The sequence below is a fragment of the Salvelinus sp. IW2-2015 genome, linkage group LG3 (assembly GCF_002910315.2).
Source record: "Salvelinus sp. IW2-2015 linkage group LG3, ASM291031v2, whole genome shotgun sequence".
Lineage (NCBI taxonomy): Eukaryota > Metazoa > Chordata > Actinopteri > Salmoniformes > Salmonidae > Salvelinus > Salvelinus sp. IW2-2015.
In genome coordinates this window covers 31,003,218-31,020,221 of record NC_036840.1, presented here as the reverse complement: position 1 = coordinate 31,020,221, position 17,004 = coordinate 31,003,218, and the positions used below count along the sequence as shown (strand labels likewise).

The window sequence follows — 17,004 nt, the reverse complement described above, 5'->3', positions numbered from 1 at the left end:
CCGCTTCTGTCCTTGTCGGATTCTTGTTTGATGTTTGCTGTCCTGTGTCCTTGTTTCGCCCTGTCGTGTTTTTGCCTTCTTCAGATGCTGCGTGTGAGCAGGTGTCTATGTCAGCTACGGCCTGTGCCTTCCTGAAGCGACCTGCAGTCTGTGGTCGCGTCTCCAGTCGTTCCTCTCTACTGACGAGAGGATTTCAGTTTCCTGTTTTGGATTTACCTTTGATATATCCAGGAGAATCATTGTTTGTTTGATACTGGAATAAAGACTCTGTTTCTATTACGTCGCTTTTGGGTCCTCATTCACCAGCATAACAGGTTTGCTATACACATCAATATAGAACAGTAATATGCTTGCATATACTGTATAGGGGTCTGGAAAGAAAATATTTCCAAAACACACTTCAGTTCATAAATGTGAGATTGCTCTGTCCCTGTTACTATAAAAACAATAAAAATGGATAATACTTTCCTCACTGCATACCTTGTGTTCTTATGAAATGTCTAAACATTCACCTCTTACCTACTGTATATTAAGAGCACTTAAATGTGACAGGGCAAAATTCTCAACACTTAATGACATTTCAGTAATAAACATACTCAGAATAAACAGACAACAACATACTCATTTCAGTATAAGTACTGTATAGTAAACCAAACCAGATATTGCACAATTTGTATTCAAGACAATGGCTCATTCATTTTTAATAGAAAAATTATAGCGGGCCTCCTGAGTGGTGCAGCGGTCTAAGGCACTGCATCGCAGTGCTAGAGGCATCACTACAGACCCGGGTTCGATCCTGGGCTGTATCACAACCGGCTGTGATCAGGAGTCCCATAGGGCGGTGCACAATTGGCCCAGTGTCATCCGAGTTAGGGGAGGGTTTGGCCAGGGGGGCTTTACTTGGCTCATCGCGCTCTAGCGACTCCTTGTGGCAGGCCGGGATCCTGCAGGCTGACCCTGATCATTAGTTGAACTGTGTTTCCTCTGACACATTGGTGAACCTTCGCCTCCCGACAGGGTTGGGGAGTTGTAGCGATGTGACAAGATTGAAAAAGGGGGTAAAATATCCCCTAATTTTAGGCAATTAACTATCTCCATAAATATTTCCATTCATTGTTTAACTGGTACTGGGGACCTTCAGAAGAGTCTTGTGAGGGTCCTAGAGTGTATAGACCAAACTGTTTGGATGTTAAACCCAGAAGTTGTCAGAAGAGTCTTGTGAGGGTCCTAGAGTGTATAGACCAAACTGTTTGGATGCTAAACCCAGAAGTTGTCAGAAGAGGCGTCCCGACTTCAGACGAGTCCTGTGATGCTTGTGGGGGCCGCACAGCAAAACGGAGAACACCATTGTGTTCGTGAGAGTCTCATCTTAGTTTGTAGGCCAAACTGTTTGGACGCTACCGATGTTTCCGTTAGAAGACCTATTTTCGGGATGTCTCATGGTCTGACAAACACTGCTCTAGCTCTGCCACCTTTCACCGCAGATGCGGAAGTGCCATATCGGCGGATGTGGTGGATTGAGACGCAGCCCATGCAAAAAACAGATATCTCTAGCTTAAATAGACGGATTTTGATGGGGATTTTTGCATTGTTAATTACATTTCCGTGGGGCAGCAGAAATTGTAGGCTAAAGGTTAAAAAAATATATATCATAAGATCATCCTGTACTAAAATCACCAACAGCGAGATAGCAAACAGCAGGTGGCACCGTGACAGAGAGAAGGGAGGGAGCCAAGTTCAGGTTCCGATCAAGGTCAAGAAAGACACAAAAAGATACATAAGCCCTGTCCTATTCTCCTACCTTGCACTCTGAAGACTGAGTTCAAGTGTGCTGTCCAAGTGTGCTCTCATGCACTCATGCACTTGCTAAATAACTAAATGGGACAACCTACACCATCCCGGAAGTCATACATTTAGAGAACATAGACCTCAACTGTGGAGAAGGAGAAAAAGCTAATGGTCCTGCGTGACTCAGTTGGTTGAGCATGGCACTTGCAACTCCAGGGCTCCACAGGGGACCAGTACGAAGAAAATGTATGCACTCACTAATGTAAATCGCTCTGGATAAGAGTGTCTGCTAAATTACTAAAATGTTAAAATGTCTACAACATGTTGCCCAATCCATTCCTAGGGACCCCTCAGGGAGTGCTAATTTTTCCACAGAAAACCTAAAATAACTCAACCCTTGATTAGTTTACTCAGAAGTGTTAATGCTGGGCTAGAATAAAGATGGTGGGGATCCCACACAAATGCTGACGATCCCAAACAAATGGATTTGAAAGGCAAATCTTCTTAATGACCAATGGTGCATGGTTTGATAATTATGCTTCTCTCGTGAAAATACATGTTTTTTTTATGATTACTATTATTAATTCAATGTCCAGGTTAAATTGATTATCATGAATGCTTGTCAGTACAATTGTGGTTAGACTGCATTGCATGAGTATTGCACTATGAAATCACAAAGTACACAAAATCATATAAATCAAAATCAAAATATACAGCGCTAGGTAAAAAAAAATGCTTTTATTAAAGGGATACCTTGGGATTTGTATCCAGTATGAAGAAAGTTAGAGGATGATACCCATAGACTTCCAGTCATTGTGCTAACGCTAGTTAGCATTAGTTCGCGAAACTACCTCTAACTTCCTTCATACTGGACACAGAGACATAACAATGGTATCTATGACTTCATCTGATTCTGGTGAAGTAAATAAAGGGCCTCATTGCCAAACTCCGGAATTATCCCTTTAACCAGTGGATATTTTTTAACAATTAAAAATGTCAACCAAGCTCCCAAATTTAACACAGAGGTGTTACGATAAGAAGAAGGGGATGTTAACCTACTTCAGAGAAGGGTGAGGCAATAACAATTCTATGTCTGTTGAGATGACTAATAACCATGATGACTGTGATGACCGTGATGGATGTATGAACTATAAAGTCCAGACGATAGGATTAGTGGCACTGGACGATCCAGAACACATCAGGAAACATCAAAAGTCACTCCTGTGTGGGACACAGAACAGAATGTAATGGGAGATTAGGATTAGCAAACCGTAAATTTGTCATGTTTCCTACATAAAAAAACAGTAACACCTTTAAGGGTACCTACAGGAATTCATAAAACAGTCAATAAGCCATACATGTCGCATTCATGCTTATTCACTGCTACAAAAGAATGCGGTATGCATGGAAATATCCTTCCCAAAAAAACAATGAACCACAGAAATTACAACACAAACATGTTCTGCAAATAACATTGATACTCCTTGTTTTATCAATCAAATCAAATTGTATTTGTCACATGCACCAAATACAACAGGTGTAGACCTTACCGTGAAATGCATACTTACAAGCCCTCAACCAACAATGCAGTTTTAAGAAAATTGAGTTAAGAAAATATTTACTAAATAAACCAAAGTTAAAAAAGTAACACAATGAAATAACAATAACAAGGCTTTATACGGGGGTCCCGGTACTGAGTCAATGTGCGGGTCAATAACCGTAACCAAGGTGAATATACTTGGTATATAACTTTTTAGTTGGGTAGGGGAAGTCCCAATCTAACTGTCTTCTGTGCTTGCTTCCCCGCTGGTATGTCCCCATGAATTGTTTATGTAATGGCTTAGTGCCGGAGGTGCTGGTTCCCTTCTCACCCTCTCCCTTCTATGTGACTGTATACTATAAAAAGGTGGCCCCGTTGCAGCTCGGCACTGCCACAGCCAAGGGACTTGATTTCCAGCAGCAGCTGGCCTCCCCTGTATCAGCACAATAAATGCCTTGCATTGCCCCAACCTTTCATTCCCTCCCCCACCCCCCCTTGCTATACTGGCCTTGCCATACCTCGTACCCCTTCCCAAACAAACATCAACCAATGCCACCCTGGCCCAACTCAGGTCTTCATTAATTTATATCATCCTTCATTTTATTTCTGTAAATAGCTAGTACTGTATACTAGGAGATGTGGGAAAACAGTGTTCCTCAACTCCGAACACCCGTCAACCCTCTCTTAAAATAGCCTGAGACCTGACACAAAAAGTAACCTGGGACAATATCCAATAACAATATGGATTCACTACACAATAGTGTAGGGACACATACAGTGGTGTGAAAGTTATATATGGTCAATTATACTGTCATACTGTATATGTATATGTAAATTATGCTATCAATTATGCTATCAATTATGCTACTGACGTTCACTTCCATATCTATCTGGGGCATGCCTACACTATTGGCTTAACAGTTCAATGACATCTATTCCCTTTATGGTCTATCAATAGTTTTGTGGGAAGCAAATAAAACCTAAAAATCACATGCACAACATGGTACAGTTTACGATAGCCTACTCAAATAAAATCACTTATGTATCATGTGACACGTTCTGCCGTTTACCTATGCTCCACCACAAAGCCCATGGTGGTCCCATCGAAGGAAGGCGGGGCGATGATGCAGGACCCCTGCTGGGAGGTGATGCTGATCACCGGCTGCTTCCCATTGGAGAACCCCTGGACCCCTGGCCGTCCCTGCTGCTGGACCTGGCCCATACTGGAGCCTCCAGCCTGGGGAGACTTTCCAGACCCCATGGCCATGTAGTAGGGACTCTCCATGTAGTCTGGCTGGGAGGAACCGCCTTTGTCTCCGGAGTCTTCCTGCTCCGACGGCATGGAGAGCTGCGACCGCATCCTTGTGGGGATCAGGGGGGGCATGCCGGGAATGGCGGGCATGAAACCTGGGTAGATCGTGTAGGTGGGGCCGTAGGATCTGGGGCTCAGGGCTAAGGGCGAGATGGGCATGGAAATGGGCACGGGCGGCATTTGGGGCATGGACATGGGCACGGGGGGCATGGGCTGCTGGGAGATGGGCACTTCCACGTACTGTCCCGTCTCGGGGTCGAAGAGGCGGCAGGTGGCCGGCTGGACAGGGGTGTCCACCAGGTAGTAGTTCCCTGTGCTGGGGTCAAAGAGCATCTTTCTCTGAGTGTGGGGCACGGCTTGTGGGGCCATGGTCGGGGAGAAGCAGTACATCTGAAGTTGGGCAGACGCCATGCTTTGACCCATGGGCATGTGGTAGATCGTGGCGGTTAACGTGTCCTGGGCTCTCGTATCCATGACGATGGTGGAGCGTTTCTGTGGGGACTGTCGGGTCTCTTCCTGCTTCCGGGCGCCACCATGACCAGGTGGGCTGGCCGTCTGGGTCTGGATCTTGGCGCCCGTGGTGGCGAAGGTATAAATGGCTGTATTCTCATAGCCACCGCCGGCAGACACGGCGGCTTGCTTGGCGATGGTGTCGTGAGACTTGACGGGGATAGTGAGGCAGTTTTCGTGCTCGGCAGAGGCACTGCTGAACTGGACTGGCCTGTCTGCCTCCATACTGTTGGCCCTTTCCCTCTCTCTCGCCCTCTCCCTTGCCCCCTCTCTCTCTCTCTCTCTCTCTCCTCCACGTTCCTCAGCTGCTGGAAGTTTATTAGACACTGGGCTGAAGCCTTTGCAGTAAGGTGATTGTGATAAATGGTGTAGCTGTGATGGTGCCTTGATATTGTTACTCGTGGTGGGGTTTCCTGAAGCCTTGGAGCTGACATTAAACACAGTCTTGGTACCCGCTGGTGTTCCACCTGGCTGAGCCAGGGATTTGGGCACATCCCGGCTGATGGGAATGTAAAACGTCTCCGGGGGCTCTTTCTCCTTTCGCTTGGGTGGTGTCGTTTTGCAGCTGGGCGAGGTGGTCATCGCAGGTGGGATTTTGTCAGAGTTTGGGTACGAGTCTCTCCAGATGAGCTTGTCCATGTTAAATGTTGGCATGGCCACCATGGCATTGGCCACATTCACTCCGTCCTTCTCTGACCCATCCTCCTTGCTGGATATGAGAGAGAGCGCATGATTGTCTGATAATATAGAGGGTGGCTCGGATTTCCTCTTCCACTCATTTCTATCAAAAACATACAACTGCTCCATGGTTTTGACTGCATCCTGTAATTTCTCGAAGGCAGCCAGGTTGGACAATTTAGACTCAGGTTTTGTCTTGTCAATGATGTCCGGTGTTTTCTCCTGTCTTATAGAAGCTGTGCTGGTTTCAATTAGAAGTCCAATGGGGCCTTCGGACGAATCACCTTTCAGTTGTTTTGTATTGCCTAATGGCACTCTCCCTGACGGTCGTCGGATGCCGCTTTTGGCCGCCGCTTGGTGGGGTGATGACCTGAAAACTTCAAATGAATCCTCGTTGAGCTGAAATTTAGAATTCTCTGTTTGATTTACAGATTGCTTCCCATTCACATTGCTATTGGTATTCACAGACTGATACTTTATTTTGATGGGGGAAAGCGACGAAGAGTTTCTATAAGATCCCTTTTTGGAAAGTTTCTGATCTGAGTGAAAGTCGCCGGCGGTAGCGTTATTATCCAAAGACACAAAGTGATAAGAACTTTTAACCAATTTACGCACATCTCTGACTTTGTGTATATGTGTTTGCAGCTCGGCCCTGTGGTCTCGTATGTCTCTGACCGTGAAGTGTGGCACTTTTTCGGAGGACTCGCCCTTCAATGCCTTAGCGAGCGCTTGGCACTTGGACTCGTCTCCTGGCTTTATCAGTTTCACTGAGTTACAGCCTATGTTGGGAGGCACCAGCTTTGCAACGTTGAACGGGTCGCCTTTGTTTTCTTTTACACTCCGTAAACTGATTTTAATTTCCGGAGATTTAGATGTTACAATTCTTCTAGGATCGGCGACGTATAGGGTGTTGTTGGTGCGCAACTTCACACCTTCCTCTCCTTGATCCGCGGGCGCGCGGGTTAAATAATTCATAGTCGGCAGGGGTTTTGAAACTTCTATCTCATTGGATAGTAGCAGTTGGATATTTGGCACAAGCAAATGTGTCATTTTGGTAAGCTTACTGTTGCCTGGATCGGTGTACAAGTCCGTTTCCCCCTGGTTGTCGGTGGACGAAGACGGTTTCTCCTCTGGAGTTTTATCGTTTTTATGTTCCCTTTGAAGCTCTAGCTCACCGTCCCTCCAGGATCTGAATGCGCTATTTTGACTTCGTAGCAGCGTGCTTTTGGACGCTTCGAATGCTCCTATTTTAGTATCGATTCCTACTTCATTTGTCGACTCAAAATTAGTTTCTGATGCAATAATTAAACTGTCTTGTCTCCGACAGTCGTCTTTGGCATCGCATGAGCTGGTGTCCACTAAATCTCCTAATTCATCCACACAAACAATAGCTAGGTCAGAGCTCGCCTCTGAGTATTTCGAGTTCTGCCTTTGAAAATCCTTAGACTCCTTTGGTGTAGTCCTCTCCCTGTGCGTAATTTCGGGCTCTTGTTTGAGAAAGGGAGATGGCGCGTGATAGGGCTTGCTTATCTCCCCCCTCTCCATTTTACGCTCCTGCTCAAACTGCATTTTCTTAGAAATTACATTTTTAAGAAGGCTCGAGGCTAATATTGCTTTCTTGTGTGTGTCTTCCATGGCTTCCCCTACATTACATGGTTGCTTCCTGTTCTCACTCCCCTGGCCGCTTGGCAATGTGTTGGTAACGTCATCTGTGGAACGTGATCCTGTTGCGTTTTTTGCACATTTTGAGCGCCTTTCACTCCCAGACATCCCGGATGTGACATTACAACAAACATTTAATGTTTCTGTGAGCGTAATAATCCCACTGTGCCCCTGCCCAAATTCCCCCGTAAACTCACATTTCCTTGCTGCGGAAGATGGGTTATAGTGACCAGAAAGGGCACCATTCAAAGCAAAGAGCTTGTTCGGGTGCGGTTTAGTATTAGCCAATACCAAACCCTTATATCCTTTATTGTCTTTATTCTTAGCAATTTCAGAGGATGACGTAGAACTTTTATTAGACCCTTTATTCGGTCCCCGTCTCTGATACATGTTCATGTTGCCATATTTAAGGTCAACAAAAGTTGACCACCTTTTCACCCCCAGCTCGGAGGCGGAGGACTCGCTGGAGGTGCTGAAATTGATGGCATCGAAATAAGGGTATGCTAAACTCTTGAACGCTCTGGCAGTCAAGTTGCGCACTTCCTTATCGGCGTCGTCAAGATCACTGAAGGCGCTGGATGCTCCGCTGGAATAGTCGTTAACATCTTTCCCTTTTAATTTGCCACCAAAGTGCAAGCGTCCGGGGGAGGCAATAAAACACTTAGCACTGTCACAGAATTTCTCCGTATTTGCATCCCCAGCTCCTCTAAAAACATAGCGACTCATGTCTGCGGCGTGCTTGGCACGATAAAGATTATTTGGACTTTCTTGGACGTTGCTAGGCTTATTTATAACTCGGGAAGTCGTTTTGATTGACAGCTGGATCTGCCCTGCAACATTCTTTTGGTTCTTTGACAGACCTTTCTCTGAGATGGCGCACTTGTCCCCGTCACCGAGATCACTTTCCATCTTAGTGCTGACTGCTGCTCCTCTATTAGCCAGGTCCTGATTGTTTTTCACCCTCTCCTCTCTCCCTGCCGTCGTTCCATCACCGTCAAAAGCAGCATAATCGACAAAAGAGTAGACCTGGTTATCATCCCACCCCTGCTCGATATCATAGTCGACATCGTGATCTGAAAGCTCGGAGAGCTGGATCTCGTGCGTGGTTATGTAATGAGACTCATCCTTCCCACTGCAAGGCGCGCAATCATCACAATCACCGGACAGCACCAAGCTTACGTCATCGTCCGATTCACTTTGCTCGCTTAACATGTCAGTGTATTGTAAATCTTCATTGTCATTTTGTTCATCAACAGGTGTATTTTCTGCGTCCTCTTTTGGGGTAAAATCTCGGGTGTTCGCTCCATTACCAACGTCTTGTTGTGATTCGGTGCTGGCCATAATGTTTTCATTCAGAATAGGAACCTTGGAGCAGCAGGCAGTTCCAAGAAACCCGGATAGATAGCCCTTGGCACACTCCTTTGCGACAATAACCTCCTTAAATGTGTCACTGTTGATATGATCAGTCATCTTACTCGCCATGTCTCCGTATCCAGGAGTTTCTTCTTCTGCGCTCGACTCCCAGTTGCCCGCGTCAATCGCCATTTGGCTTCCTTCACTGGTGACAGAAACGTTGACAGTTTTCGTGCCGTCTGTATCCAAATCAAGTAAATCGTTCAGTTCAACGTACTTCGATTCATCTTGCGTCCCAGTGGTATCCTTGCTATCGGGTATGCGCGTTTCTAACACGTCGGTGTCCTTTGGGTGAGTTAGATTCTTCTCGGACGCGTCCATTGTTTCCATTGCATTACGCACACCTTGTATGCTGGCAATTTTATGGGATAGAATGGGATAGAAAATAAACAATAGAGATAGAAGTCCCCAGGATTTCCTATGTCACTCCCTGATGTCCAGAGAACCAACCACAGGCTCCTAGTGGAGGCATTGCTGTGCGCCAGCCTCTGGCCGACAGCTGCGCTCGGGACTGTCACTTCGGAGGCCATTGGACACGCCGGTACTCCAGATATTCTAACTAATAGCCATTGTAAGCAAAGCATCTAAAAATGACGAGCTATTTACGAACCGGTGTGCGCTTTCACAGGCGTGAACAAAATTAACGCATTAAGCTAGGCCTACTATAATGGTAACTACTACTATAACTGCTACTACTATAATTTGCTCCAACTCCAAGCCTGAACGGGAGTTGAACAGAGGTGGTATTCTGTGTGGAGACGGACCCGTTGCTGCCCTTCTTAAAATACATGCTAGAACACAAACATAAAAAATGGTGACGAAATTATAAAAAGGCTATTTTAAACGTCGGTTGTTATGTGCGGCGTGTTGTTTCACACGACAGACAAGGGAGGCTGTCTCCACATACATTCCACCCAGCAAACAAATCATCAGCTGCCTCGTCCACAAGTGATGGGAGTTATTTTGAGCTTAATGTAAATGCTTGTAAAAGTGTCTGTGTATTAGCACACTTTCACGCACAGTGGTTTAAGCCACATGATAATTGAGATGCGTGTCACTGGGAATAGGATAGTCATGTTGTGAGCGTTGCTTGTAGGCACATGCCACAATAAGACAGTAATATTTTGCAGTACACACAGGCGATGGTGATTACGCACGGTTGCATCTCAATAACCTACTCAATTTATTTATTCTCTACTTCCAGTGTCAATGAATAGGCCTAGTGATTTGTGATGATAAATAATCGCATTGCGTAGGCTAATGACAGTCATTCCAGGCAATGTATTAAATCATGAAATGTAACACTCAATCTTATTTTTCATTAAAGCACATTTCTAAACGTATTTTGTAAAGTTATACATAGACACAAATGTCTCTTGATATGGAGTATGACTCATAATGCATCAAATTAGGGTTAGATAGAATTTTAAGGTACTGATTTTCATAATAACACAACTATTTTTGCTGTGTTCTGCTTCAAAGTCATCTTTTCAGAATTGTTTTAGCACAACCATGGTAGTAGACAGCTCCTTAGGACCGCCTCCGTCAAATCACATGCAAATAAGCTCGCAATATTAACTGTTATGCATACCGTATCTCACTCTGAATCGAAGAGAATTCCCTATATGTCACGGCCGTCGTAAGAAGTAGACCAAAGCGCAGCGTGGTGAGCATACATATTCCTTTTATTTAGGATGACGCCGACAAAAACAATACAAAACAACCTGTGAAGCTTAAGGGCTATGAGCCAGAAACAAAGTTAACTTCCCACAAAGAAAGGAGAGAAAAGGGCCACCTAAGTATGGTTCCCAATCAGAGACAACGATAGACAGCTGTCCCTGATTTAGAACCATACCCTGCCAAAACATAGAAATACAAAATCATAGAAAACAAAAACATAGAATGCCCACCCCAAATCACACCCTGACCAAACCAAATAGAGACATAAAAAGGCTCTCTAAGGTAAGGGCGTGACACTATGCATCACATGCTGAATTTTTTTATTGTAGGGTTACTTTCTATTTCAGAATTAGACTACATTTGATTGACACTTGTTTGGTGCAAATATTTCCTGCTCGAAACTTTATGTCATGTTGACCAAGTCATAAATAAAACTTTTAAAAGGTGCCAAGAATAACTTTTCTTTCAGCTAGGGAAATTAAAGATAGTAGCAAATGTATTGATGATAAAGACTTTATCTTAATACTCATAATAATGACATGTGGACATCAACAGTCATGAGAGCTGGTGCACATACACAGAAATATACGTAAGTGATACAAGCAGTTATTTATGTATGACAGTCATATATGTAAGTCACCCTGAGTTTATGACTTGACAGTATTATGACAGTGTCCTTTAGGATTAAGTCAAGTGTTATCGATTATACACCAATATCGCTAAATGCAATTTCTCAAGGTGATTCATGTGTTTGGTAATGGCTCTATAGGGCTCTAGGTATGAGCTATGGGCTGTTAGTGAGCAGCTGCTCACAGGGCAAATAGGCACAGGGCTCCTAATTGTGCAAACAGGCCATGGTATCACCTGGCCTCGCTAAACACTGATGTGTTTCTCTTGTTCATATCAATCTGATGATCTGTTATCAGTGTCTCATAAAAGTGCATGATGGGGAGTAGGGTGAAGTCGCCACTAGAAGCTGATCTTGGATCAGTTTTGCATTTCCCCCATGTGTTTAAGGTTAGGATTGGAGGAGGGGAAGCTGATCCTAGATCTGTACCTAGGGGAAACTTCACCCTGGAGCACTGTGTGTAGTGTGTAGGTCTGCTTCATAAATAGTTTGATCACATGTTACCACATGGTAGAAAGTGATATACTGTATTGTGTACTGTATCCTGATGTGGAAGAGCACCATTTTTCACTTTTTGACCCGGAGACCGGTTTAGATTGAATAGTGCCCTTGTGTCGTGTGAATGGCTGTGTTGTGGTGTGTGTGTGTGTGTGTGTGTGTGTGTGTGTGTGTGTGTGTGCACCCTGTGACAGACAGTGTTGACGACCAGACATTATCAACACTCCATTCTGAGATTCAACATCTGCAGACTCATACCGGAGAGGCACATCCCCTGCCAAGACTCATACTGGAGAGACACACCCCTGCCAAGACTTACAGCACTGGTCATATCACGACCAGCCCGCCGCCCTGCAGATGTAGGATCTTAATTTGATCAGTATTTTGTTGATGAGAATTTCCTTCCACAGCAAGAAATGCAAATTTGTAGTGTGTCGAAGGTTTAAAAAGGCTTCTAAAGTTTGTAATTTCCCACTTTCAAATTTCAGACTTGATTTGTCCTTACATAAAATGTATCAACCCCTACAAAAAATGTCCATTATAATCCACATAATAATTCACATTTATTGTTGCTGCAGGATTACTTTTCTGCTGTAGCAAACTGGCTCAAATTAAGATCCTGTACTCAGCACGACACAAATCTCACTGATCTGACTCGCCATGACTCACGTTCTGTTACAAGCCATCTTTTGTTACATCCCATAACCGGATAATAGATTTAATGCAAACATGCACTTCTTTTTCCAATTCTGTTTGACCAGTGATAACCTTAAGGGAAGAAGGAGCAAATTTACCATTGAGGAGTCAGGATAGGCATCCAACAAGGAGGCCCATGTTGTAAAATTGCAATGGCTCCACAGCCTGCCAACAGTGTCATGTGTCATGTAGAAAAGGTATCTATGGTTGTGTGGACACAGACAGCCCAATTCTGATGTTTTTTTCACTAGTTGGTCTTTTGACCAATCAGATCAGTCGTGAAAAAAATCTGATGTGATTGGTCAAAAGACCAATTAATGGAAAATCATCAGAATTGGGCTGCCTGTCTAAGCGCAGCCTAGGTAACCAGAGAGGTACCCGACCCCCAGGGAAGAGAACAAAAGTGGGCTGAGCCTCAGTTATGTCAGGGCCACTTGCATCCGAATAACTCCGGGCCCCCATTGCATAATCCAAATGGTTTCATCCGTCTGTATATTTCTGTCTGTCTGCCTATCTGTCATTCTGTATATCTGTCACTTGTTTGCCTGTTTGTCTAGTACCAAGACCTCACTGTGTATCTATGAGGACCCCTTGCATTTAAAAACACCATTCCATGCTGTGACCAAGGCTAAACCTTCCTTCTCCCACTGAAACAGGGTACATTTAGAGGGCTATTTTAGACAGTTGGTCTGGTCTGTGCAAGTCTTGAGGAGTAGATACAGTTACTTTTGGTGCCCGTATCAAAACAGCAGGTGTTAAATCATGTCGGCCATTAATCGTAAATGGTTCCAAGTCCTCTGCGGGTGGTTAACAAGAATACACACACTCACACACCAACTAGCTCTCACAGTCTCACGTCAGAATTAGACGTTCATCCATGTTTCTCAAATGTCAAATTTCAAAGCTGTTGCAGACGTCAAATTTCAAAGTGTTTAAGGTTAAGTGAAGGCATGAACTCAGAATTTTTAAGGTTAGGGTTAAGTTTAGGCATTAACTCAGAAATCTTAAGGTTAGGCATTTACTCCGAATGACTAAGGTAAGGGTTAAGGTTTGGGATAGGCTTAAAACAAAAATCTAAAAAACAACTTTTAATCGCTAGATTTGAACTTGCGACCTTTGGAATCAGAGGCAGATGCTTACCAAAACCTACTTGAAGGTAACAGAGCTCACTGTTGCCCTAGTGGCCGGTTTCCACGTCATCTCCCAACGTCCTCAGACATGGATGGACGTCTAATATTGACTTGTATCACGGGTGACCTGGCTGCACATGCCCAATCCCTTACCAATGCACACACTGCAGACTGGATCAGTGATTTGGTATGATCTATTACTTTGCAATTTTTCTTACACAAAACCCATAACGTGTATGTCCACCACATGCAAACACTGTATATTCACTGTACAATGCGTATTCACTGTGTACAACGTCACTATAGACATTTCCAAGGTGATTATTACAGCAATTACCTACTTCCTCAAGGTATTCAGCACAGTACTGAATTCACCCCAATGGATTTAGTTAAAGCACATCAAATCAAATCCAATTTTATTAGTCACATGCTTACTTACGAGACCCTAACCAACAATGCAGTTACATACATAAAAAAATAAAAATAAAAAATAATAATAATAATATAAAAAAAAAATATATATATATATATACGGATAAGAATAAGAAATTAAAGTAAAGTAATTAAAGAGCAGCAGTAAAATAACAGTAGCGAGATTATATACAGGGGGTAACGGTACAGAGTCAATGTGCGGGTGCACTGGTTAGTTGAGGTAATATGTACATGTGGGTAGAGTTATTAAAGTGACAATGCATAGATGATAACAACAGAGAGTAACAGCGATTTAAAAGAGGGGGAGGGGGGCAATGCAAATAGTCTGGGTAGCCATTTAATTAGGTGTTCAGGAGTCTTATGGCTTGGGGTTAGAAGCTGCTTAGAAGCCTCTTGGATCTAGACTTGGCGCTCTGGTACCGCTTGCCGTGCAGTAGCAGAGAGAACAGTCTATGACTAGGATGGCTGGAGTCTTTGACAATTTTTAGGGCCTATACTCTGGTTATACTCTGCTATTGGTCAGTACAAGAGCTAAGATGTCTTGTGAAATGCCCAGTAAAATCTAGCAGCTATCTGGAGGCAAGGCAAGAGATCTTCTTAGTAGATAATAAAGGCTTCCTAGATGGGCCTTCTCATTCATCTCAATTCATAGACAAAGCACACATACATTATATATTATGGGTGATCTAAAAAGGCACATGATAGCAGATGTTACCCAATGGCTGGATGATTTGTGATATGCCCGTGGCATTTTCGTATGTAATGAGAGCTAGAGAGAGACAGATAAAAAAGAGAGCGTAAACAACCGTATGCTAAAATATAAAAGGCTCTACGACAAAGGTAACAACCTCACACATGGATCCTGGACCTCTTCTACTACGCCATGTTAGCAGTGGCTGTGGCGTCACACTTCACGCACACAGGAGAGAACGTAACAGGAACAGGAGTGTTCCACCAACGTGGAGGTGTTGGGTAGTTGACGGATGGCCTCCTCATCCTGTATCTGTAGCATCACAACAGGGCAGTGGGAGCCTGACAGCCTGCAAGGCTCCAGAGGAGGCCTGGTGAATGAGGCAGTGGGAGCCTGACAGCCTGCAAGGCTCCAGAGGAGGCCTGGTGAACGGGGCAGTGGGAGCATGACAGCCTGCAAGGCTCCAGAGGTGGCCTGGTGAATGGGGCAGTGGGAGTCTGACCGCTTCACCATCTGTCACTATGTATTTATCAGCCAGTCAGCCAATGGGGTTAGGGCTGGAGCTGGACAGGGGATTCCCAAAGAAAGGGTAGATACTAGGTGTAAAGGTAATCTGATATGGCCCTTGGCATGGGGGTATGGAACCTGCTACTGGACCCTGGTGGTAAGAATAACCTTTGGACTTTAATGGTGATTGATAGTTACTTCAATCAGCATTTTCGACATGGGACTTCTCCATTCTTGAATTGGAATTTCAATGAATTTCCTGAATTACCATGGATCGATCCCATCTCACAAAGTCCACATACCTCTAAGTCTAGGATTAAGTTGGGAGGCAATGGAAAACATTGGAAGCGGTTTGGTTGGCTGGGAGATCTGAGCGGACACTGGGCCTCTCTTTAGTCGCCTGCCCTGACAACACAGACCTCATTGGGTTGTATTTTTCCAGGCCTCCTTGAGGCACCAGGTCTGTTGCTCTCTGAAGGGCTGTCCGTTAGCAACCAGGCTCCTGTGGTTGTCTACAGAGAACTATATTAAGGGCTGGAGCCTGTGGTCGTAATGAGACCCTGGTCCATCTACCAATCCGTTTTGAGGAGGGTTGTTTTCTACTAAGAATATGATGATTGGGTGACCTTAGACTGTCTGTAAGATCATGAACTAAACTGACAGTTACTAAAATACCATTATACGGTCGGAGGCCGAGCAGTTGCCATACCACTGCATGGAATGGAGTAGTGAGTAGTGCCTTCCTAGATGGGCCTTCTCATTCATCTCAATTCATAGACAAAGCACACATACGTTATATATTATGGGTCTGGATTGAAATCCAGATGTTGAGTAACGCTCCAATGTTTTATTGTACTTTTGGTGACACTTTATTTGGATAGTCTGCAACAGATGTTTTACAGATGTTCAACTAACCAGGCACTACTCTCTGTTATTATCTATGCATAGTCACTTGAATAACTCTACCTACATGTACATATTACCTCAATTACCTCGACACCGGTGCCCACGTACATTGACATTGACATTGACTCTGTACCGGTACCCCTGTATATAGCCTCTCTATTGTTATTTACTGCTGCTCTTTAATTATTTGTTATTCTTATCTCTTACTTTTTTGGGGGGTATTTTCTTAAAACTGCATTGTTGATTAAGGGCTTGTAAATAAGCATTTCACTGTAAGGTCTACACCTGCTGTATTCGGCGCATGTGACAAATAACATTTGATTTGATTTGATTTAGTCTGAGGACTTCAAGACAGTTTTTAGCATATACCTGCTATCAAATGGTACTAAATAGTTCTTATTTTAATGAATCACAAACAAATAAAATAGTAATGACTATGTACTTATAATGTAATATCTATCTTACTACTTTTTCAAAATGAACATCAGGTAAATAGATAGCCAAGTGTAAGATAAAGTATAGCCTAACCAGTAATCAATCACATATTAGGCAGTCATATTGACATGAAGTCATTTTGTTTGGAATTGTGTGGAGAGCGTCCTAACGTCCCCCTTCAACAAGCCGTTTCTTCATACCACACTGTGGTAGAGCAAGGACAGACAGACACCGGCATCTAAAAACTACAAACTTGGAATGGACTTGAGTACTTCTCCGGTGTCACTTTGACCTTCTGTATGACGGGAATCTAAAGCCTCGTCGATGAGACAGTGTGATCTGAAGAATACAAAATTGCTCGATGCCCCTTTTATGCAGTAATAAAGTGCATGTATCTTTCAAAAATGCAACGCAAGATATAGTGAGCTGTCATCAATACTCTAAGCCATGCAAGGCATCCAGGGTAACTCCCTCCAGTGTTTCTGCTCTAACACACGC

General features: G+C 44.0%; 1 protein-coding gene across 2 annotated transcripts; it reads right to left on the bottom strand.

Moving 5' to 3' along the window:
* Window positions 1-20: 20 nt before the first annotated feature.
* LOC111954489 (uncharacterized protein C4orf54 homolog) lies at window positions 21-9,465 on the bottom strand. 2 transcript variants are annotated; one of them, XM_023974269.2, is made up of 2 exons: window positions 4,399-9,465; window positions 21-3,009 (listed from the first exon to the last, which is right to left on the bottom strand). In XM_023974269.2, exons 1-2 carry the CDS (start codon window positions 9,231-9,233, stop codon window positions 2,997-2,999), a joined length of 4,848 nt encoding a protein of 1,615 aa, XP_023830037.1. In that variant the 5' UTR covers window positions 9,234-9,465; the 3' UTR covers window positions 21-2,996. The 2 variants fall into 2 exon arrangements, with proteins under 2 accessions (XP_023830037.1, XP_070292015.1); XM_070435914.1 differs by lacking the exon at window positions 21-3,009 and having other exon boundaries at window positions 4,395-9,465.
* Window positions 9,466-17,004: the final 7,539 nt, after the last annotated feature.

What these genes read in the sequence shown, in the direction of transcription:
- LOC111954489 (XM_023974269.2), bottom strand. Translation starts at nt 9,233, where the DNA reads ATGGAAACAATGGACGCGTCCGAGAAGAATCTAACTCACCCAAAGGAC.